This window comes from Rattus rattus, chromosome 8 (genome assembly GCF_011064425.1).
Source record: "Rattus rattus isolate New Zealand chromosome 8, Rrattus_CSIRO_v1, whole genome shotgun sequence".
Classification (NCBI taxonomy): Eukaryota; Metazoa; Chordata; class Mammalia; order Rodentia; family Muridae; genus Rattus; species Rattus rattus.
In genome coordinates, this window is record NC_046161.1 from 37,175,242 (window position 1) to 37,202,587 (window position 27,346).

Here is a 27,346-nt window from a genome sequence, read left to right on the forward strand (position 1 = left end):
TTCTGATACATTTCCCAGGTGCCCCTGGGGTTTGGAGACGTTCCCAGTGTGAAACAGCTGAGATAACTCCAAACCTCAGTGAAATGTGCCCACTTCAGATTTCTCCAATCAACACCTTCATCGAGAAAGAAGCAATGCTGGGATCTAAAGACCCACCAGCGAGGCCTTCCCTCAGACCTGCAGCTGCCTTCTTTGGGCCTTAGTCTCCACAGTCCCATGAAAGGGCTAGACCCTACTCACTTTCTAGGAGGTCAGGAGTCAAGCTGTGTGTATTCTCTGGTGGCATGAAGATATCAGGTTCATAATTGTCTACTTTGGGGTTTTTTTGGTAGGTACTTACACCTGGATGTATTTTGTTTTCATGTTGAATATTTCTCCTACCTCCACTTCACCTCACCCATAGCTTCCAAAGATAGGACCCCCTGTCTGATCTCCAAGACCCTACCACAGCGGCAGAAACATCGGAGGTGTTAAATCAGTCTGCTGACGGATCCCCAAAAAGCTTTCTTGCCTGACCCTTGACCTGACAGCGGTTGCTATAGACCTGCCAATGAGTGTTTTCCCTAGAATTGCCAAAGAAGGGCTTGCCCCATAACACCTGGCACCTTGTGTTGCCAACCTAGTGCTGCTTTGACTGCATTTCATGTCCCACGTCCATTACATAAGGAAGTCAACATGCACAGGGTGACCATGCTTTCCCTCAAGGAGCTGCCAGACAAGTCTCTGGTGGGGTGGATTTCTGCTTTTACACTTGCATTGTGCTACAATATACTTTGCTCTTCTCATCACTTACCCCTTAAGGAATCTTGTATGAAAGCTGGGGTCTGCCCTTCCCTTTCCTGTTGGAAAATTCCTAGAGAAAAGGTATCTGGTTTTAAGACCCAGTGCTTCCAGACACGAGTCAATTGAGGCTCTGCCTAGAGTGGTGTGTGCACCCACACACGAGGTGGGGGTCAGGGGTACGGGTGTGCTGCTCATAACAGAACCACTCATGATGCTTGATTTCTCATTGCTGGGACGAAATAAATTCCTGACGGAAGCAACTTATGGGAAGGAGGTTTATTTTGGCTTACGGTTTCAGAGACCAGAGTCCATCATGTTTGGAAAGGTTAGTGACAGGGATGTGAGGCTGTTGCTTCTCACCTCCAGGAATCAGAGACTAAGAAGACCATAAGCAATGTCCATTTAGCATCTTCAAACCCCACCCTTCACAATAAACTTCCTTCAGTGAGACCCCACAACCCAATGTTCTATAACCTCTCAGGACAGCACCACTGGCTAGGGATCAAGAATTCAAACACATCAGCCTGTTGGGTGGGTGGGGCATTTTATATTCAAACCAATATCCCACTTTCTAGATGCAGGCACAAGTGTCAATCAAATGTCACTCTCAAACAGATCTCCAAGAGCTTCCTCACTGATGATCCTGGAGCAGCTGATGCCTTCCTCCCCAGCCTAGCATGCAAATGCAGAGGACGGGAACTCTCCACCCGAGACAATCTCTGTCACAGTTACCTGTTCTCATGCTCCCATGAGCACGTGGGAAGAACATGAGCTTGGGGAATAAAGAGGGTGTTGGTCTAAGCTCTAATCATAAAATATATGGCTGGATGTGAGTTAATTACAGAACTTCCCAAGTTCCCATGTCCCCATTATGAAACAGGGTAACAATCCCTATCTCATAGTTACCTGTGATAAATGGAACAGAGTCTGGAACTCTCACCTGGCATTTGAAGATACCAGTCCTTCCTCCCTCGTCCTTAGCTGCTTCGCTTTGGGCTAGGGAAAGATGTGACCAGATGTCTGGGGCAGACATGACCCTACTCTATTCTGTGACAAGGTCAAGGGAAACCAGAGGGAAGAAAAGTTGTGGAAATTCATGGATGAACTTCCACCAAAAGCAGGGGACAGAGAGTGTGGCTGGGCCTCCCATCCATGGCAGGCTGTGGCTCTGGAGGCCCCTCTGTGGTCTTCTGCAGACTGAAACCCTCACTCCTCATGGTGGGAAAGCTGAGAGAGCCCTGTGCAGTGCTGGCAGCTACACAGCCATTCGGAAGAAAGCGAGAGGCCAAGCACACTCGAAGGGCTTTTATTGGCTTTTAATCAAGCATGCCTAAAAGGACCTGAGGACCACAAAACAGCCTTTAGAGAACTCAAATGAGACAGCACCATTCAGGCGAGCCTGGATGGTGGAGGAAAAGGGAAGGTACCTGTGACTGGAGATGTAGTTCATGTCCTGGCCCTTTAACTCCCCAGTCTGTGGATAACAAATCAAGCAGAAGCCACATGGACTGCTTTTCTGCCCAGGCGGTCTTGGTTTGCAAGCGGAGTCCCACTTCACACACACAATAAGGAAACATTCCAGAAAGGGCTTTCTGGGCCAGCCGGCCTATTCCTCTTCCCTTGAGAGGCAGGACAGCCTTAACTCATGAAATGCAAGCCTCCCAGTTTACCAGGTTGCAGATCTAAGTGTTAAAATCCCCCTACTCTCTCCATCACTCCCGGGCATCCTCAGCACTGCCCTGTTCAGGTTCATGCCATCTTCCTGGATCACTGGCGTCTGTCTAATGCAATGATGTGTACATGGTATCCACCCTCTCCCCTGCTGAGTAAACCCAGGACCAAAGTCAAGCTGCCATTCCTCTCTGAATACAATAAACCGACTGCCCAGTCTTCAGTCAGTAGTGTCCCCCAGCTGTCTGAACACAGCTTGCATATTCAAACACAAGAATCCCATCCCAGCCGGCTCCTGAACATAACCTATTTCTCTATGGCTCTTCTTATGCCTGATTATGGTTGTCCAGAGCCAAGAGCATGGTACTGAATGAATCCCAGCATCCATCACACCCAGAATGTCCTTTCTACAACGATGATCCTTCCTGACCTCTCCAGGATCCCCCTCTTTGCTGAGGAGTGCACTCCAGGACATGCATCAAATGCTTGAAACAGAACAGAACCCCAAGCTCTACCATGTTTTATTGTCTCCACTAAGCATCCATCACACACTATGTCTGTAACTTTTGCAGCTTGAGGTACAAGAACAAAGCTACCCTTCATTTTTTCCCCCCTCCTTCACAGTCATACAGACAGGGGATTCATTCTTACTGTGGATCTTACCAACACAGAATGCAATATTTTTTCCTTATTAAGTTGAGAGTTTTACCCACTCACCGATGGGAAGTATTTTATGAAAGGGCTTATCTTTGACACATCTGAATTGCCAGTATCACTACTTTTGTGCTTTGGGGACATTATTAAGTAAAATAAGATGACAGCAGCTCGAAGACCAGTATTGCCATATTTGATAGACAGTGACTAAGGGGTGGATAGCATATAGAGTGTAGACACACTGGGCGAGAAAGAAGATCCATCGTATCGTGCTGCTCATGACTCACAAGTTAAAATTTACAAAATCTACTTCTAGAATCTTGCATTTGCAAGGTCATGGTTTACGATGGGTATCTGAAACCACAGCAAGTGGAACTTCTGCTGAGCTGGCTTTGCCTTTGTGGGCTGTTCCTTGAGCCACCACTGCAACTTATTCACACTCTGCCAGACCTATAGCTACCCCAAGTGAGTTTAAGTTCTTCAACTGTTTTGTGAAAGTTTCCTCCTCTGGACATTTGGTTATTGTGGGGATTTGATTCACAGGATGGGTCGAGCACTTCCAACGGCACCTGGCGGATCTGGGGAGATGCCTGGTGGGTTTGCCATGCCATCGTGACTATCTGAGAATCCACGTCAAAAGTCAGACACTAGCATGCTGTCAGTCATCCCAGTGTATCCTTACAGAGAGGAGGCAGGTAGAAACAGGAGACCACCTGAGAGCTCACAGGCACGTAAGCTTTGGGTAGGCAACGGTGAAGAGGAGAGACCCTGTCGCAAACAGAGTTTCATTTTAGGTAAAGGCTGTCACTCATTCACACCCCTCCCCACCCCCGCCACATACACACACAAACACACGCTGGCTCACGAATGTGTGCACACACAACACCAAACACCCCAAAAGCTAAAGTATAAATTAGTGAACTGAGGGTGTCATTCAGTGGTAGAGTGTGTGCTTAACAAACGTGAGGTTCATTCCCCAACACCATCGGAAACCTGTACTGTGCTAGCCTTTGTCATCCCTATGACGCCATTCTTACAGCCATTATTAATATATCATATGTCACACTGTACAGTAATTCTTAGTTTTCTCGTCTAACTCTTTGACTAGATTCCAAACCTTTTACAGGTAATCCCTCATATTTAAGCAGTTCTTGACAGGAAGTAGGCATTTTGATGAATGAGTGAAGTGTGGAGTTATAATTCAAGGCCACCTCTGCCCGACTGTTGAGAGCAAACCTTCATGGGGAGGGCGATGCAGAATGCCCCTCACCACATCATGGCTGCCATAGGGGAGGGGAGGTAAAGAATGAGTGGTATACTCATCTGGGGGCCCTGGATCAATGTCTCTCTGTTAAAGAGTGCTGAGTACCATTCTATGACCTATTTGCAGTTAAAATAGTCTCTGGCTTCAAGGTAGAAAGTGATCTCAGGGGACTATTTGAATTTTCTTTCAGTTCAGCAAAATGTCTCTGGCCAATCTTCCCAGTGGATTGAGGCCACGGACAGTCACCTCTCCGGGTCTCTGGCAAGGTCCCTTCCCAGGAGAGGAGAGGGAACAAGGCGTTTCAGCTTCATTTACACTTAATTCGTCAAAATGTCATTGGTAAGAGCTATTTGATGTCCCAGGCTTATGAGCCTTGAATCTAAGCCTTGCAAAGCTCTTTTCTCTTTGAACCTAAATGTGCCATTCTGCCAACATGGGGCCGCATGCCAACAGGGTGCTTTGCTCCGAACCGTGAAGCTAGATGGGGGCGCTCCCTCTGATGAAAGTGCCTACCTTTCCCCAAGCAGGGCCTGAGGATGGCTGACTAGGGCAAAACAAATCCAAACTCAAAGTTCTCCAAACAGCCACCCTCCCCCTGCTCAGACTTAATCCCAGCAGGGTGCTGGCCCTCTGGCCTGCTTCTGTGAGTCCCTGTTCTTTCATTCCCAGTACACTCCCAAAGCTAGTGGCATCTACACAAAAGGCATGCTGGGAAGATTTTCACACATATTCAGGAAGTGCTTGAATGACCTTCTTCAACTAATGCACCGTGCACCCTGGCAATACCTTGTGCAAGGAAGTAATATCTGGCCAAGGCTCTAAAAGAAACACCAGGGAAAATAACCCTGTCTCTCCATCTCATTTGCTACACAGGTAGCTGCTATAGTCTTTTCTTTATAAATCTTGAGATTCTGTAGAGTCCCAAGCCCTCTGTGAGGGCTTCCTTTGATGTCCCTCCATCTCCCCTGCTGCTGAAGTTTCAGCAGCATTGACCGAGCTTTTTGTCCAAGGCAATGTGGAAGACAGGCTTGTCCACAGACCTCCAACACCACATCCCTTCAGCCTGGTGTGCCAAAATGGCCTCAGAACACCTTCCTGGGCCAATCCACCTTCTCCTTCTCCTTGAGTTTGTTCTGTCCCAGGGAATCCTTTGACATTCCTCCTGAAAGGTGACTCTTCAGCAGCTACATTTCAGTGACTCACAAAGGTTACTCCCTTCCCCCTAGAGGGAGCTCAGCAGGGGTGACTTGGTTGGGATCCTGTCACTGTGTGTTCTCAACTGTCCCTGTGTGTTCTTGCTGACAACCTTCACTCTTCATAGTAGGTGTTTGGGCTCTAGTCCTGACACTTCCTGGGGCTGCTGAGACGTGTGGATGTGCAGGACCCCTTGGTGTCTAAACCTTCAGGGCTCAGCAGCTTCAGGCAGACTTAAAGGCAGGGAGGTCTCATAGTCCAGCCTTGCATAACTCCCCAGATCAGCCCCCCCCCATGTGTCCTACCCTTCAGCTCTGCCTTTGGTGCTTTGGGATCCAACTCCTCTAATGGCACTCCCCAAGGAGCGGAAGGGGTGATATCCCATGACAGGAGTTCCAGGCAGTGAGAGCTGGGACTGCTGATGGATGCTCTTCTCCCAGCTGTGGACTGCTCGCTGAGCAACAGTTTCATCCGGCCTTGAAGACAGAAGCACTCGCTGCGGTACAGAGCCATGAATGGCTGTTGCTCTCACATTCTTACTTGTGTTTGTTCCCATCCTGCCGGGTGGTCCTCACCCCTTCCTCATGCTTCCTTGCAATCACCCTCTTGAAAATTAGCAGTAAGCTTTGGCCTTGGTCTTAGTTTCTGTTTTCTAGAGAGGCTCGCACAAGACAATGCAATATTTCCTGTATGTGCAGTGTGTGTGTGTGTGTGTGTGTGTGTGTGTGTGTGTGTGTGTGTGTGTGTGTGTGTGAACTTTTCACCAAAGGTTCCATCCAGTTGGACACTGCTTCAGTGAAGCAGCAAGGGTAGATGCTGACATCTTTGTTTACACCCAGACAACACCAAGATCTGCGCTCTCCCAGATCACGAGCACTGAAATTAGGCGATCCAGGCTGTGAACTTACTACCTGCACCAATTAATTTGACTTCTCTGAGCCTCCACTACCTCATTTGTGTAAGAGACAGATTTGGTCTGGCTACCTCTAAGAAGCCCCAACAGTGTCATGGGGAATACTGTAGTACCAGCTGCTTGGGGGAAATACCTTTGAGGATGGATCTGGGCCTAGGTCTCCTGTATCCTTGGGGAACTTTGGTAGAACCTGGGCAAATGATGTCTGACATTCCCCCATTTCTGTCCAGGGACAGTCCCAGTGACATCCAGACGTCTTGTTGCATAAAAAGCTCTTTCCATCTTATCCAGACAGTCGCTCTTCATTCTCTAGAGGGTAGGCCAGACATCTCTCCAGGGAAAGTAGCACTCACCAGGGTTCTAGACAAGAGGTGTTTCTAGACAAGATCCACTCTCTTTAGATGTTCTCTTGAAATTCCACCTCTCTAGACAAGATCCAGTCTCTTTAGATGTTCTCTCGAAATTTGAAGTACGCTGCCTCCCTTGAACTTAACATAATCCACAATGATATAGAAATGTGGTTAGTCACAACTTTCTGCCTCACTCCCTTAGCTATAGGAATTATACAGGCACTGTCCATACTTATGTGGTCTCATGTATCTCAGATGTCTGGAAGAGTGGAAAGTATCAAATAAGTGCTCGTTGAGTTAATGGACTAGTTATGTAATACCACGTCCCCGAGTTTTGATGAGATCAACCCAGTGCTGTTTTGGTTGAAAGACGAGTTGGGGTGAATTTTAAGATCCTCGTCTGATTGCCCAAGTCGCTCAGTATGTAGATGCATGCCCTCACATCTCAGGATCCTCTCCCTCTCTGCAGCCCATGTCACAGCTCATTAGGGGACTAATAAGGAGATGGCTATTCAGTGACTCCTCCATCCCCAAAGTCTTCCTGCCAGACACCAGGCAGCCTGGGGGGACTAAAGAGCTGGGCTCAAGGTGACCAAGGGTGACATAGATGAGGGGCAAAGAAAAGGATTGAAATTTCAGCCTGCTGTGGGCTAACAGTGAAGCTGAGCCTTCATGGGAAAGTTACCAAACAAGTGGTCCACAGAGTTCTGGGACTGTAGAGAAGAACATTGTTTGCCTTTCTGCCTCCACACAGGGTGTGTCCATATCCCCAAGCCCCCGGGATCTTAGTTACTTTTATATTTCTGTGAAGAGAGACCATGACCAAGGCAACTTATAGAGGAAAGTGTTTAATAGGGGCTCATGGTACCAGAGGTTAGAGTTTATAATTAGCATAGCAGCATGGCAGCAGGCAGGCAGGTATGGCCCTGAAGTAGTAGCTGAGAGCTCACATCTAATCTACAAATTAGAGGGAGAGAGGAAGAGAGGGAGGGAGGGAGAGAGAGAAGAGAGAAGGAGCAGAGTGGGAATAGTGGGAATAGCATGGGCTTTTGAAACCTCAAACCCCATCCCAGGGACACAACTCCTCCAACAAAGCCACACCTCCTAATCCTTTCTAAACAGTTCCACCAACCTGGGACCAAGCAATCTATGACAGCCAATCTCATTCAAGACACCACATCCTGGGATCTTGCTTAAGCTTCAGCTGACCTACTGGCCTTCCATTCCCAGCTTTAGTCTGTAAGCAAGACCTTATTTTTGAACAGGCTCACTCTGAACCCCAGGCACCTATGGGTGGTTCATAATCCCCTGCTTGGGGTTTGCTATTTACCCTGCTGGGGCCTGAAGACACTGCTGTCTGGACTGCCTGGCCTGGCCTCGGCATCCTCCCTGATTAGCTCTTAAACACCTCTTCTACAGCTCTCACATAGAACTCTTTGTAGTCACTGACAGTAACTACTGCTTCAACAATCTAAGTAGTATTTATAGCCTCAAAGACAGGGATTAAAAAATGTTATCTTATAACCAAAGTTTGGCACACAGAAAGGATTAAAGTCTTATTACAGTCATAGAGGTCTTATCTTAGAGATAGTTGTCCTGAGAAATGAGCTGTTAGGTGATTTTTGTCATGGTGTAAACACCACAGAGTTCATAAAGACACCTATGACGTCACTAGACAATATAATCTTATGAGACCATCATATGTAACATGCAAACTTAAGACAGCTATGCTGTTACCAGACAATATAACCTCATGAGGCCATCATCACAGATGAAGACACCTCTTTCTATGTAGCATGTGATTAATATTCAATGAGGGAAAGGATCTGGGCATGAATCCCAGCACTATCTAATACAGTGTAACTTAACAAGCCAGTAAGCTTGAGTCCTTCAGACTGTTCAAATGTAATGCAGACAGCAATTATCCAAGGAGATGGGAGGTACTGTATGGAGAGCCCTAGACAATCAGCCCATCCTAGGAGGCCATAGAAGCTGCTCCTGCCCTTGGCAGAGAGGAAATAAGGATTCAAGCTTACCTAAGGACCAAGACATGTACTGTCTGCATTCTGTCCTCTTAACCTGTCCTGGTCACTAGAACTCAACTGTAGAAACATGGACAGTGAATTAGCAACGGTTTCATTAATTTCTACAGCTGTTGACCGTGTCTACAAGGAAGACAATTTGGTTCCCCACAAGAAGAACATTTTTAGCCCTTACTTTAACCTGACAGAAGACTGGCATTCTGAAGTGACCTGGAGTCTAATCAAGTCACCCATTGACCCTGAGAACTGACAGCACATGCTCGCACACCTTGGCTCCTGGTCTGCGAACAGACATCAATAATGGGGAAAAGAAACAAGAAGTAACATGTGAGCCATCACCACGGCCCACACCTCTGACACTTCAGCCCTCATTCCCAATGTTGCCACATTTCCCTTTACATCTCCCACATATCAAAGTCAGCCGATGTAGGTGCCCTCTGCCCTCCCAGGGCCCACCATGCAGGGCCCGTCCATGAGCAACAAAATCATTAGAGCAAACAACTAAAACACAGGGGTTGTCTAAGAATAGAAAGCCAAGTCCAAATCCGACTTACTCCAGTGCTGGTGGATAGAACCCTGACATAGGAATCATAGCAACCGTTCTCACCATTTTAGCTCACTAGAGATTCCTGGAATGGATAAGCGCAGATAAGTAGATACTTGGTCAGTATGTGAGGCAGACAGCAGCTGCCATGACCCCCCCCCAGCACCCTCCTACATAAGTACAGACCACTGGACTCCTTACCCGAGCGATCAGCTCCCCAACCATGCCCGTCCAGGTGCCGTTGGCCTCAGGTACACCGTAAACACCATCCCCAACAAGGCGGATCTTGTAGTTGAACCGTAGGATCTCAGCCAACTCCTTGAGCATGTCCACGCAGAATCCCTCGTATCGGTCATTGCCTTCCATCTCCTGGTGGTTCCCCTTCAGCATTAGGTATGGGTTTTCCTGCAGCAAAACTGGGTAGCTGTCAGTCTCATCTTAGCCTTGGCATTGCAGCCGTGTGGGATGGGGAGGGCTGAGCACAGGAGGTCAGGGACTTGAGGGGATAGGAGGAGGGATGTCGCTTGATTAACAGGCAGCCTTAGAAGTGGTGATTAGCTTCCCTCTTCTACCCACTCCCCAAAGTACCGGTTCAAGGCATTTTCTTATCAGGAACACACGTGAGTCCCATTGCATAGGGCCAAGGTGAAACCCCTTTCTGCTATTAGAAATCATTATCTTACTTCATTGCCCACCCCAGGACCCTGGGCCCATTTTTCCTTTTACGCACAGACCTATTGCTAAGGAATGCAAAGATATGCCAAGAAAGAGGGCTAAGTAAAAATACAGACATGGTGAATGGATAAAGAAAATATGGTGCACACATAGGAATATTACTTAGCCAGAAAGCAGAATGAATTCATGTCATTTGAAAAAAAAAAGGAAAAGGAAAAAAGAAGAAAAAAGCTAGAAATTGAGGTTATCATGTTAAGAAATAACTCCTACCCAGAAAGAAATGTTGAAGCATATATTGTTTTAAAAGAAAAACCAGGTTTCCTATACACGCCTTTAATCCCAGCACTTGGGAAGCAGAGGCAGGCAGATCTCTGTAAGGTCAGGGTCACCTGGTCTACATAGCAAGATCCTGTGTAAAAGTTTTAAAGGAAGCAGGCAGGCCACTCTGGTGGGTGTCTAGAGACAGTGCCACAGAGAAGGGAGATTCACACAGGCTCTTGGCAGAGAGATGTAGAAACATTGTTAGACAAAAAGGTGGAGGTTGGGCCATTCTGGGCCAGGGAAGGACATGCTCAGATACAATTCCATGTGAGAAGGGGTGTGGCCCATGCCGGGTCTCCAGTGTAAGTGACCCATGGTTATGCCCAAAGGGTTAGGGGGATAAATAGAGATGGAAAAGGCTAAGCATGGGTCCAGATGTGGGATGAGACAATTGTATGTCAGGAGAGATGTAATGGAGGAGCATCTTGAGTTTTGAAGATATAAAGCTGTGATTTTAAAAGAAGTACTAGGTGCTGACAAGGCGCATGCGGGGTAAGGCAGGTTCTGTCGTGATGTGTGATGAAGTCCTGACCACATGCGGCTCAGGCCAGACTGGAGAGAGCTAGAAGAGTGTAAAGTCATAGGAGGTGAGCTCCAGACCTGGCTGTGCATCAGGATTAGAGATCAGGGGTCCTAAGATTCTTCACATCTCTAGTGATAACTGGTAATGGAGTCACATCGGCCATGCATGGCCCAGCAGGGGAGAAGATCAAGGGCATACTGGGGTTGAAATGGGGGTAGTTTATACAGGGGGTAAAGACCAATGGAGATTCAACATGTGGATGAGGACAAGACAGGGCAGTGGTTTGGAAGCATGGAGAATGTGGGGCATCATGGGAAAGAGCTAATGCAGGACAGGCTAAGAGTGACGGAGAACTACATGTTCAAGGGAACCTAATTTTAGAAAGGATGGAGAGAGAAGGGTAGTCACGCAGCACAACAGCACCAGCAACCAGAGGCTGACAATGAGGAATGCAGGAGTCTGAGAGTTAAGGGGAAGAAGAGGGAAGAAGGAGACTATGACCCTTCCCACTCAGCAAAGAGCACAGCCGTGTGCTGCTGCTGGGGCTTGGTTACCAGACCTGTCCAAGCAGGCATGGAAGGTATGGGGGACTGCAGGAATTCAGGAGTAAACGAGTAAAGAAATGTATGGCCAACTAGAGAAGGTGGGAGGCGGAGCATAAGGTGGCCTCACAAAGATCCTATCTCCCTCAAAGTTACACCTCTCTGTGCCCAGGAATGTGTCTTCTGTGATGCCCTGCTGTATGACAGTATCTTCAGGCAGGATAGTGATGGTCTCCTTTTAAGGGGTGAGGGGTCAGGGGTCACATAATGACAGGTGACAAGGAATTCCTGCAAATCAGGGAGGTTGGAGAAGGCAGAACAGGCAGTGTCACCTGTGGACCCAGTTCGAGGAAGCACCGGGTGGAGACAAAGCTGGGAAGAGGCCTTGGGCATGGTGCACATGTGGATACATGCAGGACATGCTATGTCCTGAATTATGGGATGTTGCTTAGGATCACCCCATGTTGGATCATACGGGGCTTGAATTAGCACCTTTGTTCCTAGTAAATATTTCTAGTTTGGACAGGCCACCTCAACCACATCTGTATAGAAAACAGACTCTGGTGTCCTTTGAACTAACTTTACGCAGAAGATCTAGTCAGTACTGCCTTCTCAAGAATTTCTGTGTTGATCTGAACATATAAACAGACAGACAAACACACACACACACACACACACACACACACACACACACACACACACACACACACACACACCCTAGTAACTTCCCCATCTAAGAATATGACCTCTGGCTTCGATACAGCAGAAGCCTCTAGCATGGTCAGGCTCCAGATGTGAGGAGACAAGAAGCACATCCTAGCGGGCTCCTTGCTTCCAGCCCCAACTCTGCTTAGCTTTTAAAGCATTTCTCGAAATTCCTCCCTCCAATTCTGTTCAAAGGTATTTCCATACTCAGACTCTAATCGTTAAGTTCCTATTTGTGTCAGGGGCTCCCATTCATGAAGGGGATGTGAGGAGTCCATGAGATAGGTCTGACAGTCAGAGGGGTGTGAAGAAAGCCAGAGGCAGAAAAAGCAGGAGTCACAAGGGGAGACTCCAGAGACTTCGAGCTGGGGAAAAGCTTCCAGAGGGAGGGTACAACATCCCATCATGGACATATGAGGAAGTGAGGGATCTTGGGCCACAAGGATGCATGGAGTATTACTTGACAAGGTGGTCATTTGACTATGATGGGTTTAGAACCCAAACTAAGGAAGGAAATGACCGGACGAGAAGACAGACTTAGCAAATGGAAGGGGAGCCTGGGAGGACTCCACCACTGACTGGGAACAAAGAGGCACAGGAGAGAGCTGAACTCTGGACTAGGGCATGGGCTGTGAGACTCACAGAAGGGGAGAGAATCGAAGGAGTTCCACAGATAGAAAAGATGGAGGGAGGGAGGGCCCAGCAGTCATGCCCTGCCCTAACCTCCCTCCAAAAAAAATGCCTTAGATAGGTTGCTCCCAGTTCTCAGCTGGATGAGAGTGAAGCACCATCTTCCTCTCTCTGATCATCCTGGCATTCTAAGTGGTTCCGGTGAGCAGGGTAGGAGTTGGGAGCTGGAGAGACTGAGACCTGGGAGCCTGGACATGTGTTCCCTTCCTTGTCTCCAGCTGTGTCTTAGCAATGGGATGGTGGGGGGAGTTGAGTAGCTCTTCTCCTGTTTTGCCTCCACTCAGATGCCACCCCTTTAAGGAGGTTCCGCTGACCACCTGGAAACGGATGCTGCCTACCATTGCTCCCAGACCACCTTCTAATGCACGGTTTGACTAGAGCTTAAGCATCTGTAACTCATGCCAAACCTGAGCTACTTCAAAATCTAAAACATTTGGAGTGCTAACAGGACCCTACCACGTGTTTCAGAGTCTAGAATTTCTTGTTAGGGATGTTCAACTAGCAACGTCTAAGAAAATATTCCAAAACCTCCAGATAAGGGAGACTCAATATTTGTTGACATTTTATTGCCTGCCGTATATTCCACATTAAAACAGAAGGTTCTGACAGGCAGGGATTCTTGTGTCTGGTTCATTGATGTTTCCTTAGTACCTTGAAGAGTGCCAAGCATATAGAAGTGCCCAATAAATATTCCTCAGATGGACAAATGACAATATTCAGTGTCTTGTCTCCAAATGAAGGGAAGAGTGAATGGCAGAGTGTACAGGACCCTAAGTATACAGGATCATGATTCTGGATTAAGCTTTCCCCTTCCCAACCCATTCTCAGGAAAGCCTGTGTTTTCCCGCATTTTCTAAGCACCTAACAACACTCTCCTTTGTTCTCTCTTTCCTCTGCTACTGCTTCCTGTCTTTCAGAGTCCATCAGTAATAATGCTTTCTCAGGCTTTGCTGCCCTCCCCTTGGCGCTTTCCTGCACATCTCAGGGTTCGAGTTTCCCACCTCTTTTTCTTGTGTTTTTTCTCACTCTGTTTATGACAGATCAGTAATCCCAGCCCCATCTTCCTGGGCCTCAGGAGTTCCTGAAGGTCATAATGGAGGACTACAGGCTTTTTTTTTAAAGGCAAGAGAAATAGACATATTTGAAGACCTTGCAAATCTATCTAGTAGGGGTTAGACCGTGCAGCCAGCCTATACATTGCCCTGCTTGAGGCTGAAGGAATATCAGTATGAAGATGCTAGTTATCTTTCTGTGGTGGGATGCTGTGTGTGGTGGGGAAATACCCTTTTGATTAGTTAATATCAGAGTAGGGAAGAGTGGAGCAATTATTGCTTAGCATGTAGTTGGCTTAATTGGCAGATCTTTTGAAACGAGAGGTCTTCAGGGCTAGCGGTGATGGTAAGACCTTGGCCATGTGTAGCCGACTTAGCCCATCTGCTCAATGATAACCTCTTTGAAGATACGGGCCAATACATACTCATCTTTGTTTTTTATGAGCAAGCAGAGTGCCAGGCGCACAACAGGGGGCAGAGCTGGGAGGTGGACTTGGTAATTACTGAATGGAAATGAGTCAAGTGGAAAGGCAGATGGTCGGTGGACTCGTGGGTTCATTGAGAACTCTCTTGTCACTGTCTGGAAGTGAATGAAAGGCCAAAGAAGTCCACAGACATTTAGGTGTCCACTTGAGGCTGAGTGGGGTGGGAGGGCAGGGCTGGTTCTGGATATAGCAGCTACCAAGCAAAGTGGACTGCTGGTAAAGAGGGAGTCATCTCAGGGGATTGGATCCAGCTTGTCCCACCTATGTCGCAAGGTCCCATTTCTAGGGTTTTGAAACAGTTCTCCTTGCCAAGCAGATCCCCTGGGAGAGGTATCTACACGCTGTGGACTCTCTCCCTCTACCCTAGCTGCTTGGCGGCTCATCAGATATCATTTCCATACGAAACTGCAACGGGAGTGCAATTACGCTGTCATAAATTGGCCTCTGCGCTGTGATTAGCACTTCTATCTTCTGTTCCCTGGGAAGCCCATGAGCAAGAGCTTGGGGAGGAGGCACCCCCGGGAGCTGCAGCTGGAGGCCCGAGAAACCCCGCTTACCAGGATGGTGGTGACGACCAGGGTGGTGTTGAAGAGACTGTCAGAGATGTTGGAGGCGTAGAGGCGGCTGTCCATGCTGAGGCCCTCTGCCACATGCCACTGGCCAATCTGAGGAGACCAAGGGGGAGAGGATGGGAAGGCTTGAGGAAGGGATGCATTGGGCTGCAGGTTGCTGGACTTGAGAGCAGCAGAGGACAGTGTTCTACCGTGGGTAGACCCCAGGAGGGAAGGATGGGAGAGATATAGAGGAGCAATAGGCTAGACAAGAACTAGGGGACAGGACACAAGATTGAGAGTCTTGAGGGAAGGGGGTTGTCAGAGTGAAGAAAGAAAGGATCAAAGACTTGGGAGAGATGAGAAAAAATAGAGAAATTAGTTAGGAGTATAACATGGTGCAGAGAAGTTCTGACAGCAGAAGGGGGCGGGGCAGAGGGACAGGGAATTGTGTTATCATGAAGCCTCTTTTGCTTTGGCCGACCCTGGATAAATCCAGTTATCTAGGTAAGAATAAGAATGGCAGCAATGTACACTTGTACACTTAAACATTACTTAAGAAAAAGAAAGATTGGTGGCTCATGTCTGCACTTGCAAGGTCAAGGCAGAAGGATTGTTTTAAGTTTGAAGTTAACCTGGGCTACCTGGTGAGTTCAGGGATAGCCTGGGCTACCTAGTGAGACTCTATCTCGACAAACAAACAGAATGGTGAATAAGAGAATAGATACAAGATGAAATGAAACTGGTATGTAGTAGACCTTTAGTGAATGCTTGCCTGCGGCTGGGAAGAGTTCTTGCCTGGCATGGTGATGCTGTAGGTTTAATTCTTGGTAGTGGAAAGCCTAAATGAAATCATATGGCGACAGGAGCTAAATGCTTATTGTTTGGTTAAGCACATGGCTGAGTGAACAAGTCAGAAGAGGGAAGAGTTGGGTCCTAGTCTCCTTACTCCTACCCTGCCTCACTGTGAGGATCCCCCAGAGCTTCAGCTCTTCCAGCTAGAAATGAAAGTGGAAACGTTCCTCTCCCTTCTCAGAACCCACAGATCATGCATGTACCAGCTTGACACCACAGGTCCCACTCTAACCAGGAACACAAAACCCACTGTGCAACCTCAGTGATGCTTCCGACCTCCATGCATGCTCCCCTCTGCGTCCAATGAGAATAATCACGGAAACTTCTGGTGGGTGTGGCGAGGAAGGATTTGACCTGGCACTCCATGAACATGATTTTTCCATTCATTTCTTTACTGTGTTTTCAAATTGTCCTTTATTTGTTTTATTTTTATCTTATTGTGGTTTAAAAAAAACATTTACACAGAGGGCTGGAGAGATGGCTCTGTGGCATCTGTGTGCAGTAGAAGCGTGGGGGCTCTGACCCCACATCTCCAGCATCCACGTTAAAACATAAAAAAAGCCAGGCACAGCAGTGTTGCGCCTTTAATCATAGCCCTGGGAAGGCTGAGATGGGAGGATCTCAGAGGCTTGCGGGCCGGCCAGTCAAGACAAATTGGCAAGTTCCAGGAGTTCCTGATATTTTTTTTCTTTTAAAAGAAAAAAAGTGAAAAGAGCTAGAAAAAGACATCCTAAGTGGGCATCTGGCCTCCATGTGTGCACACGCCCACCCATACAGATATGCACACGCGCACACATAAGCATAGGCTCATACATCACAGGCATACATGCACAAACAAGATATGCCCTCTTGATCGTGTTGGCTTCAAGCTTGTGGCAATCCTCCTGCCTTGACTTTGCAAGCAGTGACATGAGCTATCATGCCCTCTTAACCAATTTTTGAGTACATATTTGTATCATATTTGTACATATTCCATCATCCTGGCAATCTCCAGGGGCGTCTGACGGAACAGAACACTGTAATAGACCTTATATTACATAAATATATTATAAACAAACAATACAGAATACAAGGATATAAAAGTCTATGAATAATGAATACATATACACTACACATATATTTGATCCCATATAATTCTGATGGCCATACTCCAGACAAGTCACTTCTGTTGCTAAGTAGTGGGGTTTGCATCCATGAAAGGTAGCTTTTGGCTGCCTGCATACCCAGAGACGCACACGGCCCCCTCTCCTAGGCACCAGCAGCAGCCTCCCTGAATAACTCCCATAAGGCCTGCAGTCGCTCCTGTTGCTCTCCCCAGGAGGTAGGCTCCGAGTTTGCCTTCAGAAGCTCCAACAACAATGAATGCTTAGGTCCCCCTTGCCCTCATTTGTACTCCATGGAACAAGAGGGCTCAACCACAGTATGGAGAAGACAGCAACCTGGCTTTATGCTTTGGAGAAGGCGGAGCATGCAGAGGAAAGGGGCGGAGCCACCTTGGACCACCAGCTAGGCTCTCCGGAACTGGAACTGCACATGAACCCATAGGTCATGACAGGTGAACCTTACTGGTGCAAAGGGTAGATAAGCAAAACGTCCTCTCTACACCCCTGGAAGGACGCTGCCACCAGAAAAGAGGGGCAGTTTTCTCTGCCTCTATAGTGGTTCTATGGACACTTTGTTTTATATACAATAAGAGATCTCACCCACCCTCTCTGAGAACCCACAGTTCATCAGCTGAAACCCCTAGATGAATCCTCCCACGGAAGCCAAGGAGCTCTGCTTTCTGAGCCCTTTAGCAGTGCATTTACTTTCTAGAGGTCTTCCTCATCAGCATTTCCCATGCTCAGACCCCAGGACCTTGCTCCCGGAGGTGGAAGCAGATAAAGCCACTGTCTCCTATCAGCACTTTATTCTTGCTGGCCAAGCATGGGCATAACACAGACGAGCTCCCCTGAGGCTTCTGGAGCTCCTACTGCCTTGCACAGGGACAGGTCAGGTGACATCGTTGTCCGATTCCCGGCCCCTCTTCTCTCTCCAGGGACAAGGGTAAGAAGATGATAACTGCGCTGCGAGATTTCCAGAGGGAGGTGGGCAATAATGACACGACACCTGTTGCATCATATATACCATTCTGTCACCTATTTGAGGTCTCCCATCATAGTTTGGAGGTGTCATGGTGTTTCTCTCTTATTAATGAAGAAACGTGCTCAGATGGGCCTAATGGTTCCTCTCTTAAGGCCATAGCTGCCTGCTGTGGCACAGGCTTGAATCTAGAGGCAGATCCTAAGTCTCTGATCTTTCCCAACTCTGTTGATGTCTTTTGGTGAGGACAGTAGTTTTTTTTGTTTGTTTGTTTTTTTTTTTGTTTTGTTTTTTTTAAATCTGAGCAGATCAGACTAACCAGGAAATGGCCTCAAGAGCCCCTCAGCCACCCACTATAAACCTTAGGGGCATAACTTTCTTCTCCCTGGTTTCAACACTCCATAAATCCAATAGGAATCCCTCTCCTCCTAGGCGGCTGTTTTCCTGTCTTTGAAACGGGTATAACCGGTTCCCAGTGGCCTGCTAGGCCACTACTTGGGCAAGAGGAACATAAAACCAAGTAGGCTAGGTGCCAGCATTCGGATGGTCGAGACAAGACTTCTCAGCAGTCTGTGGTCACCCTGGACTCCCACTTCACACCAGCGAGGCCACCTGCTCAAAGCAGCCCCAGCTCCTTGGCCACACTCAAGCAACAAACCAGGTTCCGACAACAGCCGTGGGTGGAAGAGATTTTTTTCCATAGCCAGCAATGACAGCCTCAGCAATGGACCCTCCAAGACTAACCCCCAGGGACCTGGCAAATAGACTAATTAGCCCTGAGCTCCAGTCAAGAAATGAGTCTCCCACCCACTCTCGTGTTAGCCTCCAGAAATTAATAGACCCATCAGCTCCAACAAAGTGCGGTGGCAGCCATTAGCTGGAGCAATCCAATTGCAGAAAGACAGTGGGAAGGGGAAAGCTGGTAGAGCCAGGTGCCCTGGGATAGAGGCTAATTGCCCCACCCACTGGGCGCCATCCATGCCACACATGTGCAGGGGTGGGTAGGAGATGTCACTCTCCCAGCACAAGATTTGTGCCTCTAACTGCAGCCAAATCCCCTTGCTCCACCTCCGTGACACTTGCTCCCTCCCGAGTCTTTCAGCAGACCCAGCTGGTTCCCCCCCCCACAGGCTTCAGTACACTTCAGATTACACCTCTGCCTCTTGTTTGCTGGCTTTTTGTTTGCTGGCTCCGCTTTTCCATCATTTTAAAGGGCCTGGGAGCCGTAATGAAGGGGAGAGAGGGAAGGAGGAAAGCACACATCTTGGGTAGGGCCATAGCTAGCCCCTATTTTATAGCATCTTAACTCAAGGAAGGAGATCTCCATCACCAAGGCTGGTGTGGTCCAGCCTGTGCAGAGATGATGCTGGATCTCATCCCATCTGGTCCTCGAGCATATAGTACCATCTGCATCCTCCAGAAGGAGGCCCCCATGTTGGAGGACTTCCTTTTACCCTGGCTTCTCTGCTTATGAATGGTGTGACCTCGTGCAGGTTACTTAGGCCTCGGGGTCTCTTTTCCCATCTGTAATATGGGGATTAAAATACCGCTTGCTGCCTCAAAGGGATTTTAAGATTAGTTCAAGAACTGTGTTAGTCAGCATCCGTTAGAGTACCATTATTAGGGCCAAAAGACACAGTCTCTTCTGTGTTCTCAAAGAGCTCCACGCTTTGATTTGAGCTTATTAGATGGATTAGGCACGTGCCAACAACTTCTGCTTTCAGACCAGCAGCGCCACCACAAGAAACTTAGTCATGAAGTCGAGGGATAGCACCAACAATCTGGGCTGTAAGCAGCCCTGCACGCTGTTCTGACTCTTGGCTGGACTGTGGCAGAGCACAAAGAACAATTAAGTAACAAACTGGACCCTGTGACTAACTAGGACACGGAGACTCACAGCCATGGGGCGTGGCGTGGCGTGGCGTGGCGTGGCACGGCACTGCACGGCGCAGGGGCGGGGCCATACTTATGCCACTGAGGAGGCGTTTCAAAACTGGCGCTCCTGAAATAAGGGGCCCCAATTCCTAGATTCTACCAACTTCTGTAGTGTAAACATTTCCAGTCAATTTCATGTTTCATACAGCTCACAGAGCCAGAAAGACATGTACAGATTCTGCAGCTGAAGCAAGCTGGTTTTACCGTGTACCCGATGCCGACTCTGCCAACAGGCTCCATACTGGGCGCTCAGGTGCATAGTAATCTCATCTCACTCTATCAGAAAACAGACTCAAGTCCTCCTAAGTCCATGCATCCAAGTCACCGGATGGATAAAAAATTACGATGCTAAATAAGACCCACCTAATGTTTGATTGTGATCCCAGCTGTGCAAACAAACACCTATACATCCGGGTTCTCGGATTGCTGAGGCGAGAACTGTTGAGAGTTCAAGGGATCCTGGAGTACGCTGTAAGTTCAAGGCCCGCATGGACTATTTTATTGAGACCCCCATCTCAAATTCAAAACAAACAAATGTGTCGTCTTTCCAAATCCTGACTCCAAGGCCATTAAAAGAAATATTTTGATGGAGATGCTTGGCCAAATATGAAAACTTGGGCCAATATAACTAACATGGGATGGAATTACCCATGCTTAGAAAGTATCATTTAACTCAAATCCCCTAGGGATATATAGATCAATATAAATTAATAATTTTATTATTAGGCACCAAATTCTGCAGGTCTCGATTATGTATTCAAAAACACTGATTTCCTTCTTAAGGGAACAACAGGTTCTCCTGGTGCCCACACCGAATGGGCTTTACCTTAAAGTGCGGCACGGTCGTTAGGAAGCTGGTTTAGACATCATGTTGTGGATCTATCGCTGCCCTAGGATTCCCGAGGTGTGCTGGCTGCTCACGTTCCCTTGCTATTGTAAAGGGATCTATTTATAGCTCCAGGGATGCGTTTCTTTCCTCATGGTGGGCAGCTGTTCCTTGCTTCTAGCAGGACAACTGATTCTGAGGCCCTGTGCTCCCAGAGCTGAACTGGGCTTAACACCCCTGGAAGGAGCCGTGACCTGGTGGAAGGAAAGATTAGACAAGGAGCAAGCAAGGCTATGAGGGCCATAGAGGATGGGCTCTGTGGCTTACATAGAAGCTCTCCACAGTCCTTTGCGAGGCCATGACTGCCACTGAATGCACATTAGGCACTGGGTTTGGTCTGCCGTGCGACCCTCAGTCAACATGAACAAGATGGTCGTTATAGAAGTGGTTGTCCAGAGCTCGACTACTGGCATTTACTGCTGCTCCTTGCCTTGCTCTGCCCTCATCCCAAGGGCCTGCCTCAGTGTCTCACTTCTCAGAACTGAAAGACTGGTACTTGAAGTCGGGATACCTGACTATGCTAGTGCCTAGTGCTGTGACCACAGGACCCTGCGAGCCTCCATGTTCTTACTGAAGCTTTTGAGGCCTGGAAGACTTCATGAGCCTCACTGTTCTGGTCCTTACAGGGCAGCAGCCAGCCACACCCCCAGAATCTCCCCTTTAGTCACAGCACCTTCTGCTTAGAAACCCTACAGTTCTTTTCCATTTTGGTTCAGACAGAGTCAAGAAGCCATACTTCAATGTGCTGGACCCAAAGTCCCGACATGCCTGCTCACCATTATGTCACTCCCTGTACGTGCCATTCCTGGCCTAGAACTTCTCAGCCACATGACCTCCTGACTCCAAACTTTCAGCTAGTTCAGGGGGTGGGGTGGGGGTGTGTGGAATCATATCTTGTAAGCTTAATTGGACCATTGTTTGTTTGTGCAAATAAAGTTTTATCGGCACACAGCTTGGCCAATTTGCTTCCGTGTAGTCTGTGAGTGCTTTCATTTACAAGGGCAGAGTTGCCACAGCAATGCTGGGATGCCTGTGAAGACCAAGCACCCGCCCTCTAGATGTCATAGGGAATGCTTGCTCAATCTCATCCACTTCACAACCATTTCCTTTAAGCCTCTGCTTAAAGACCACTTCTTCCAGAAACCCCGCCTTCTCTTCTGTGATCCTTCTGAACAGCTGTCCACTGGGCATTGCTGACTGCCTGTCTGTCTTCCTATGGCAATAGCCTCATAGGAACAAAGAGAGCGGCTTGGTTACCCTGCCCTCTTATCCCCAGGGCTTGGCTCATTGCCTCATGTTTCATAGATGCTCAATTAAATATAACTGAACAAATGCACCAGAAACTTTATCTCATTTAATCCTCGGCGAATCTACAAGGGAGCAGACCATTTTATATTCATTTTAAAGATTTTTTTAAAGCCCCGCATACCAGCAAGGTTAGGTAATTAAAGTCTCCACGGTCACAGTCCGATAAGCACCACAACGGAGATTCAAACAGGCTTTCTCCATCACCAGAGCCCATGCTCCTAACCACTGCATTATCTGGTTAGAAAGGGTCAAGACCGTAACCATGGGAACCGGCTTAGCACAGTGCCTGGCATTGGCAGAACCTGCATAAACTTCGCCAAGTCCCTCCCTATCTCTGCCCAGTACTCTCTTTCTCAACTGTCAAATAGGAGCCCTCAGGACCTTTTCTGGAGGGTTAGGGACTCAGAAAAGCATCAGCCTGATGACTAGCATTCCTTGCCGCTGCTGCCTGGGAGCCCCGAGGACCCTGTAGCTCACAGCCCACTCCCTCCTGCCTGAAGGTGCTCAGGGGTGTCTTTTGGCCACTTTGTTCTTTTTTTAAGTAGGTAAAAAGGGATCGGTTTTTAAACCCCAAGGGGCTCGCTCGCGGCGTTGCCCACATCCACAGAGGTGCGCACAACACTAGAACATTTAATAGTTTGTGCGCATTTAGACGGATGCGCTTTGTACTCCGCACCACTGGGACCCAGCTTCTTCTACGGGGGCTGATGAAACCCTAAGCCTCGCTCCAGAGTCAGAGGCTTCAAATACTTATTGATCTTTGTTTGCTGGGCCCTGGCCCATGTGGTTTCCTTTCATAAATTTCCTTGCTTCTGGGTAGCAGCCCTGTCAACAACATTCACACCTGAGAAATGCAGGCTCGTTGGTACTTTAGAAAGAGTAAAAAAAAAAAAAAATGCTTGAAGTGAGTACACACACAAGAGGTTAATGGTGAATGAATTAACCAAACCAAAACTCGGAAATAACAAGCAATTCGCTGAGCAGCAACAGCTGATAGGGATCGAATTAGGACTTGAACTCAGATCCTATTGACCTTGGAGCCTGGGCCTTCCGCCATGCCTCTTTGAACAACGTGAGTTTGTTGACTATAGTCCTGAATGGAGTCACTCATCGGTGAAATGGAAGTGAACAACAGAATCTGCACACAAGCTGCAGCTTGAGTCTATAGTGAACCCCAAGGGCCAGGGCACCGCAGCTGGTGCTATTGGGAAGTAGTGGGAATTTTAAGCCATGAAGCCAAGTAGGAGGTCCAGCTCCCTCCTCACTCTATTTAACAAAAAGTCATGAGGTCAACAGCTTTGCACCTCCTCCTGCTCTCCGCCATGAAGGACCAAACTAGGCCTGAAGCAGCAGGTCTGAATCATGGACTGAACCTTTCAGTACTATGAGCTCAAATGGCCCTTTTGTCTTTAGACATTGATTGGCTTGGGTTTTAAGCCAAGTAACTGCTGGTTGGTGAGATGTTGTGCAGTGTTCCTGGTAGGCAGCTGAAGGCATTTGCTGAGCCATAAGTCATGGACGGGTAGACAGCATATGACTATGTATGACTATGTAAGGGGACAGCAGGTGATCAGAAGTCAGGGGTTCTGGGTTCAGGTTCTAGCCTTGCCAGTCTTACTGTGTGGCCTGGGGAAGTCAATTTTGCTACCTAAGATCAGCCTAATTTCCCTGCCCTTCTCCACTTATGGGGAATCGTCGGAGGTAGTCACAGGTGTGACAGAGTCAAGGCCAATCCAATGCAAGTTCTTTACAGCCCAGTTCTTTTCTTTCTAGGCTCACCCAAAGTTTTGAACCATAATCACTTTATTTAAATTACAGTTCTGAGTTTTAAGTTGGGGTTCACATTCGGACGATGCTCATGATAAAATGGGGGCAACTGTGAGTACCTAGAGGTAGTGATTTCAACCTGTGACTCTCGACACATTTGGTGGTCACACGGGGGAGATCCTGAATATCAGCTACTTACATTAGAATTCATCACAGTGGCAAGATTACAGTTATGAAGTAGCAATGAGATGACTTTATGGTTGGGGGCACTAAAACATGAGGAATTGTATTAAAGGGTCGCAGCACCAGGAAGGTTGAGACCCACTGGCCTAAAGCTTCTCCGCATGGGATGGAGACATGGCACTCAGGTATGGGAGAACACTAAAGCAGGAGATCCAAGAAATGACCAGAGACGGGTTAGAGTTCCACAGACTTGGTGGGACAGTTGTACAACCTGACGGAAATAAGCTTAAGGGGCTGGGAGATGGCTCATCTCAGCAAACGGGAGGACGTGGGTTCTCATCCTATATCCTTCTTTAAAAAAAAAAATCACGGTGTTGCAGCCCATGCTTGTAATAGGGCAACACCAGGGAATCAGACGTGCAGATCCTTAGATTGTGCTACTCAGGCAGCTTAGTCTAACCAGTGTTCCCCAAGTCTCAGTTAGAAGCCCCACCCTTACCCAAGGGACAATAGTACCTGAAGAATGACATTGAAGTTGACCTCTGGCTTCCACACATACATGCATATGCTTGTGTATGTACACCCATCCAAACACACACACACACACACACACACACACACACACTCACACCAGCTCAAACTATTACGAATATCAGCTTTCATCATGAGTACCTGGCGCACAGGAGTAGTGTTTATTAGCTTCCAGCCCAATGTCTCTACTCATATAACAGCTTATATGACACAAGAGCAGTTTGGGGTCATGAGCGAACCCCAAACTGAGAGCTGGAGTGACTTGGGGAACACAGGGAGTTGTCAAAGTCCACCGGAGGTCTTATTCACTCAGCCACAGAAAACACTTAGATATGCACTGACACACTGGAGTGCAGACTGCTGCAAAAAATCTAGAATTCTGGGACAGCAGCAACATCTGATGAAAAGAAGAGACCAAAAACTAGTACAGGGCGAGCTGGGAACACTCAGGACAATGCACTCTGCTCAGGCTTTCTAACACTTCCACTCAGTTTGTCTAATACAGCGTCTTATTGGAAGTTGGCTACAATCCATTTGTGAGTTATGAAATCAATTGAGTGGACCCACACCTGCATTTAAAAAGTGAGCTCGCTCTATGGAGTGGAGAAGGGGGAACTCATAAGCAGAGGTAATGAATACTGCATACATTTGGGTTTCGGTTATGCATGGAGGTGTATGCATGCATCCTGGATGACACCCTGCATGCAAATTATATTCCAAATATGCAAACTCGCACCATGTGGAATTCGCAGAGCTTCTGTCCACTGCTTTCTCATCAGCACCTAGCACAGTCTGTGGATGATAAGTGATGTTTAGTAAGTATACAGTTGATACCCACAGACTCCTAGTCCTGATCACTCCTTGCAATTAAAGACTATTAGGAAATTTGTGGATCAGTGCTTTGGAGCATTCCTTCCATGCTGCAACTCTAGATTAAACATTTTGTTATCTGATACTTCAAGGTAGTTCTGCTACTATTTACGTCTTACAGAGAAGAAAACTAAGACTTGAGAAGATCCAAACTCTGTAGTTTGGACCACTGATGTAGTACACTGTCCTGGGATGCTGTAACTTCTCTGGCTGTGGATATACAGTTAACCGATTGGCGAATACTTGAGTTGTTACTTTAGCCAGCATCATTTGCCATAAGCGTTTCTACTTGAGAGCCCACAGCCCTCTGTGTTTCCTTGCTTTTGATTCTGAGTTACATCGGTAGAGAAGAGAATCTAAATAAAGGCCCGAGAGAGTTAGAACAGGCTATCGTGGAGAAGTCAGGCAGCAGAAGTTTGGCTCCTAGACCTGGCTTTGGTCAACCCCCTCCTTTGGGCTCGGCTCCCTAAAGCTACATCTTGCGTGTCAGTCTGTTAGAGAGGGCTACCCATCCCCAATGGGGCCACAGTGTGCTCACTCCCTCCTTGGGGATGCTCACCACTCTTGGAATAGGATAACTTCTTATGCCATTATCTATGATAAGTCCACTTTCCCTAGCAGACATTATACTCCTTGAGGGACAAGATCCCTGTCCCCAGTGCCAAGCATGTAATCAGCACTTGCTAAAACATGTGGCCCCAGGGAATCAGTTCTCCTTTTATGGCTTCAGCTCCCAGTGTGGCGCCTAGCTTATGAAGGCTACTCAGTATACTCTGTTGGACTGAATTCTGAAATTCTCCTAGGCAGGTCACTGCGTTTTAGTCTTCAGTGATCACATCTTGAAAGAACAGTGTAGGCTGGCCTCTTCTGACTCAAAGAATTATGATGTGTAGTTTTCCCAAGTGCCTTGGGACTCAACCTGGAGAGACAGGGAGAGAGAAATGGCCTAAGAGAGACCATAGGGGGTCAGTGGAAATGCAGTTCTCTGGTCACAAAGGTGAAGCAGGTGGCCATTTAAAACGAGTGGTGACAGAAAGAACCTCTCCATCCTAAAGGTAAGGTAGTCAGGGACAAATGGGAGAGGTTCGAGGATTCAGAAACACAAGCAAAAATGAAAGACAGAGCCTTTGGGAGGAAGGAAACCTGTCCTCCATAAAGAAGGACTTTCTAATAGGAAGGGCTTCCCAAGATGTACTATGCTGTCCCTGGAGGTAGTGAGTTCTCTGACACGAGGCACTTAAGTAAGACTCTCGCTCATGAGAAAGTGCTGGCAGTAGACCAGTTAGATTACTGGTCTACAGGGCTTTTATGATGCCATCCATCCCGCCCCAGGGATGTAGGATATATCCTCTATTTCTACACCATGGCATCCAGGAGGAAGGCAAGGCCTTGTAGGGCAAAATGGGGGCCTTGAGCATAGCAAGCAAGCAAAAGAGAAGGACTATGGAGTGGCAAGTGCGGGGAAAAGGCCCTGCAGGAAAATTAGAAATTCCTCTTGGCTTATTCCTCCAGCTCCTGTCTCCTGGCTGAGTCTCTCTCTCTGGCTGGTTCTCATTATTTGCTGCTCCTCTGACTTATATAAAGCTGCCACACACATTCAAGTAGGGACTAGGGAACCTCTGCTCCCAGGACAAATAAGGTTCCTGTGAGCTTCCGCGAAAGTATTCCTATCGACCTGTCAATATGTATAGCCTTATTAATTTACGTGTATCTCTCTCACACCTTATACAGATTGCTGACTCACCAGCTCGCACAGCAGTGTCACAGGTCAGGCTTGAGGGAAGCTTCTCAAACCTAGATTGTCTCCGTAGAGCACGTCACAATTTTTCTCATGCATAGGAACATGGGATGGCATGTCAGCATTGCATTGTGTGAGTTAGTTTAAACAGAAAAATTATTAGGAGAAACACACACACACACACACACACACACAAGCACTCAATAGTTCATGAAAAAGACACTTGTTGACA

General features: G+C 47.7%; 1 protein-coding gene across 1 annotated transcript in view; it reads right to left on the reverse strand.

Moving 5' to 3' along the window:
- The window catches only part of Grik4 (glutamate ionotropic receptor kainate type subunit 4), a 431,073-nt gene that overhangs the window by 69,102 nt on the left and 334,625 nt on the right, over positions 1-27,346 (reverse strand). The window contains exons 12-13 of the mRNA XM_032911594.1: positions 14,966-15,073; positions 9,617-9,820 (exon numbers count right to left, since the gene is read on the reverse strand). Coding sequence (XP_032767485.1) covers positions 9,617-9,820; positions 14,966-15,073 — 312 coding nt within the window. The remainder of the gene's footprint in view (positions 1-9,616; positions 9,821-14,965; positions 15,074-27,346) is intronic.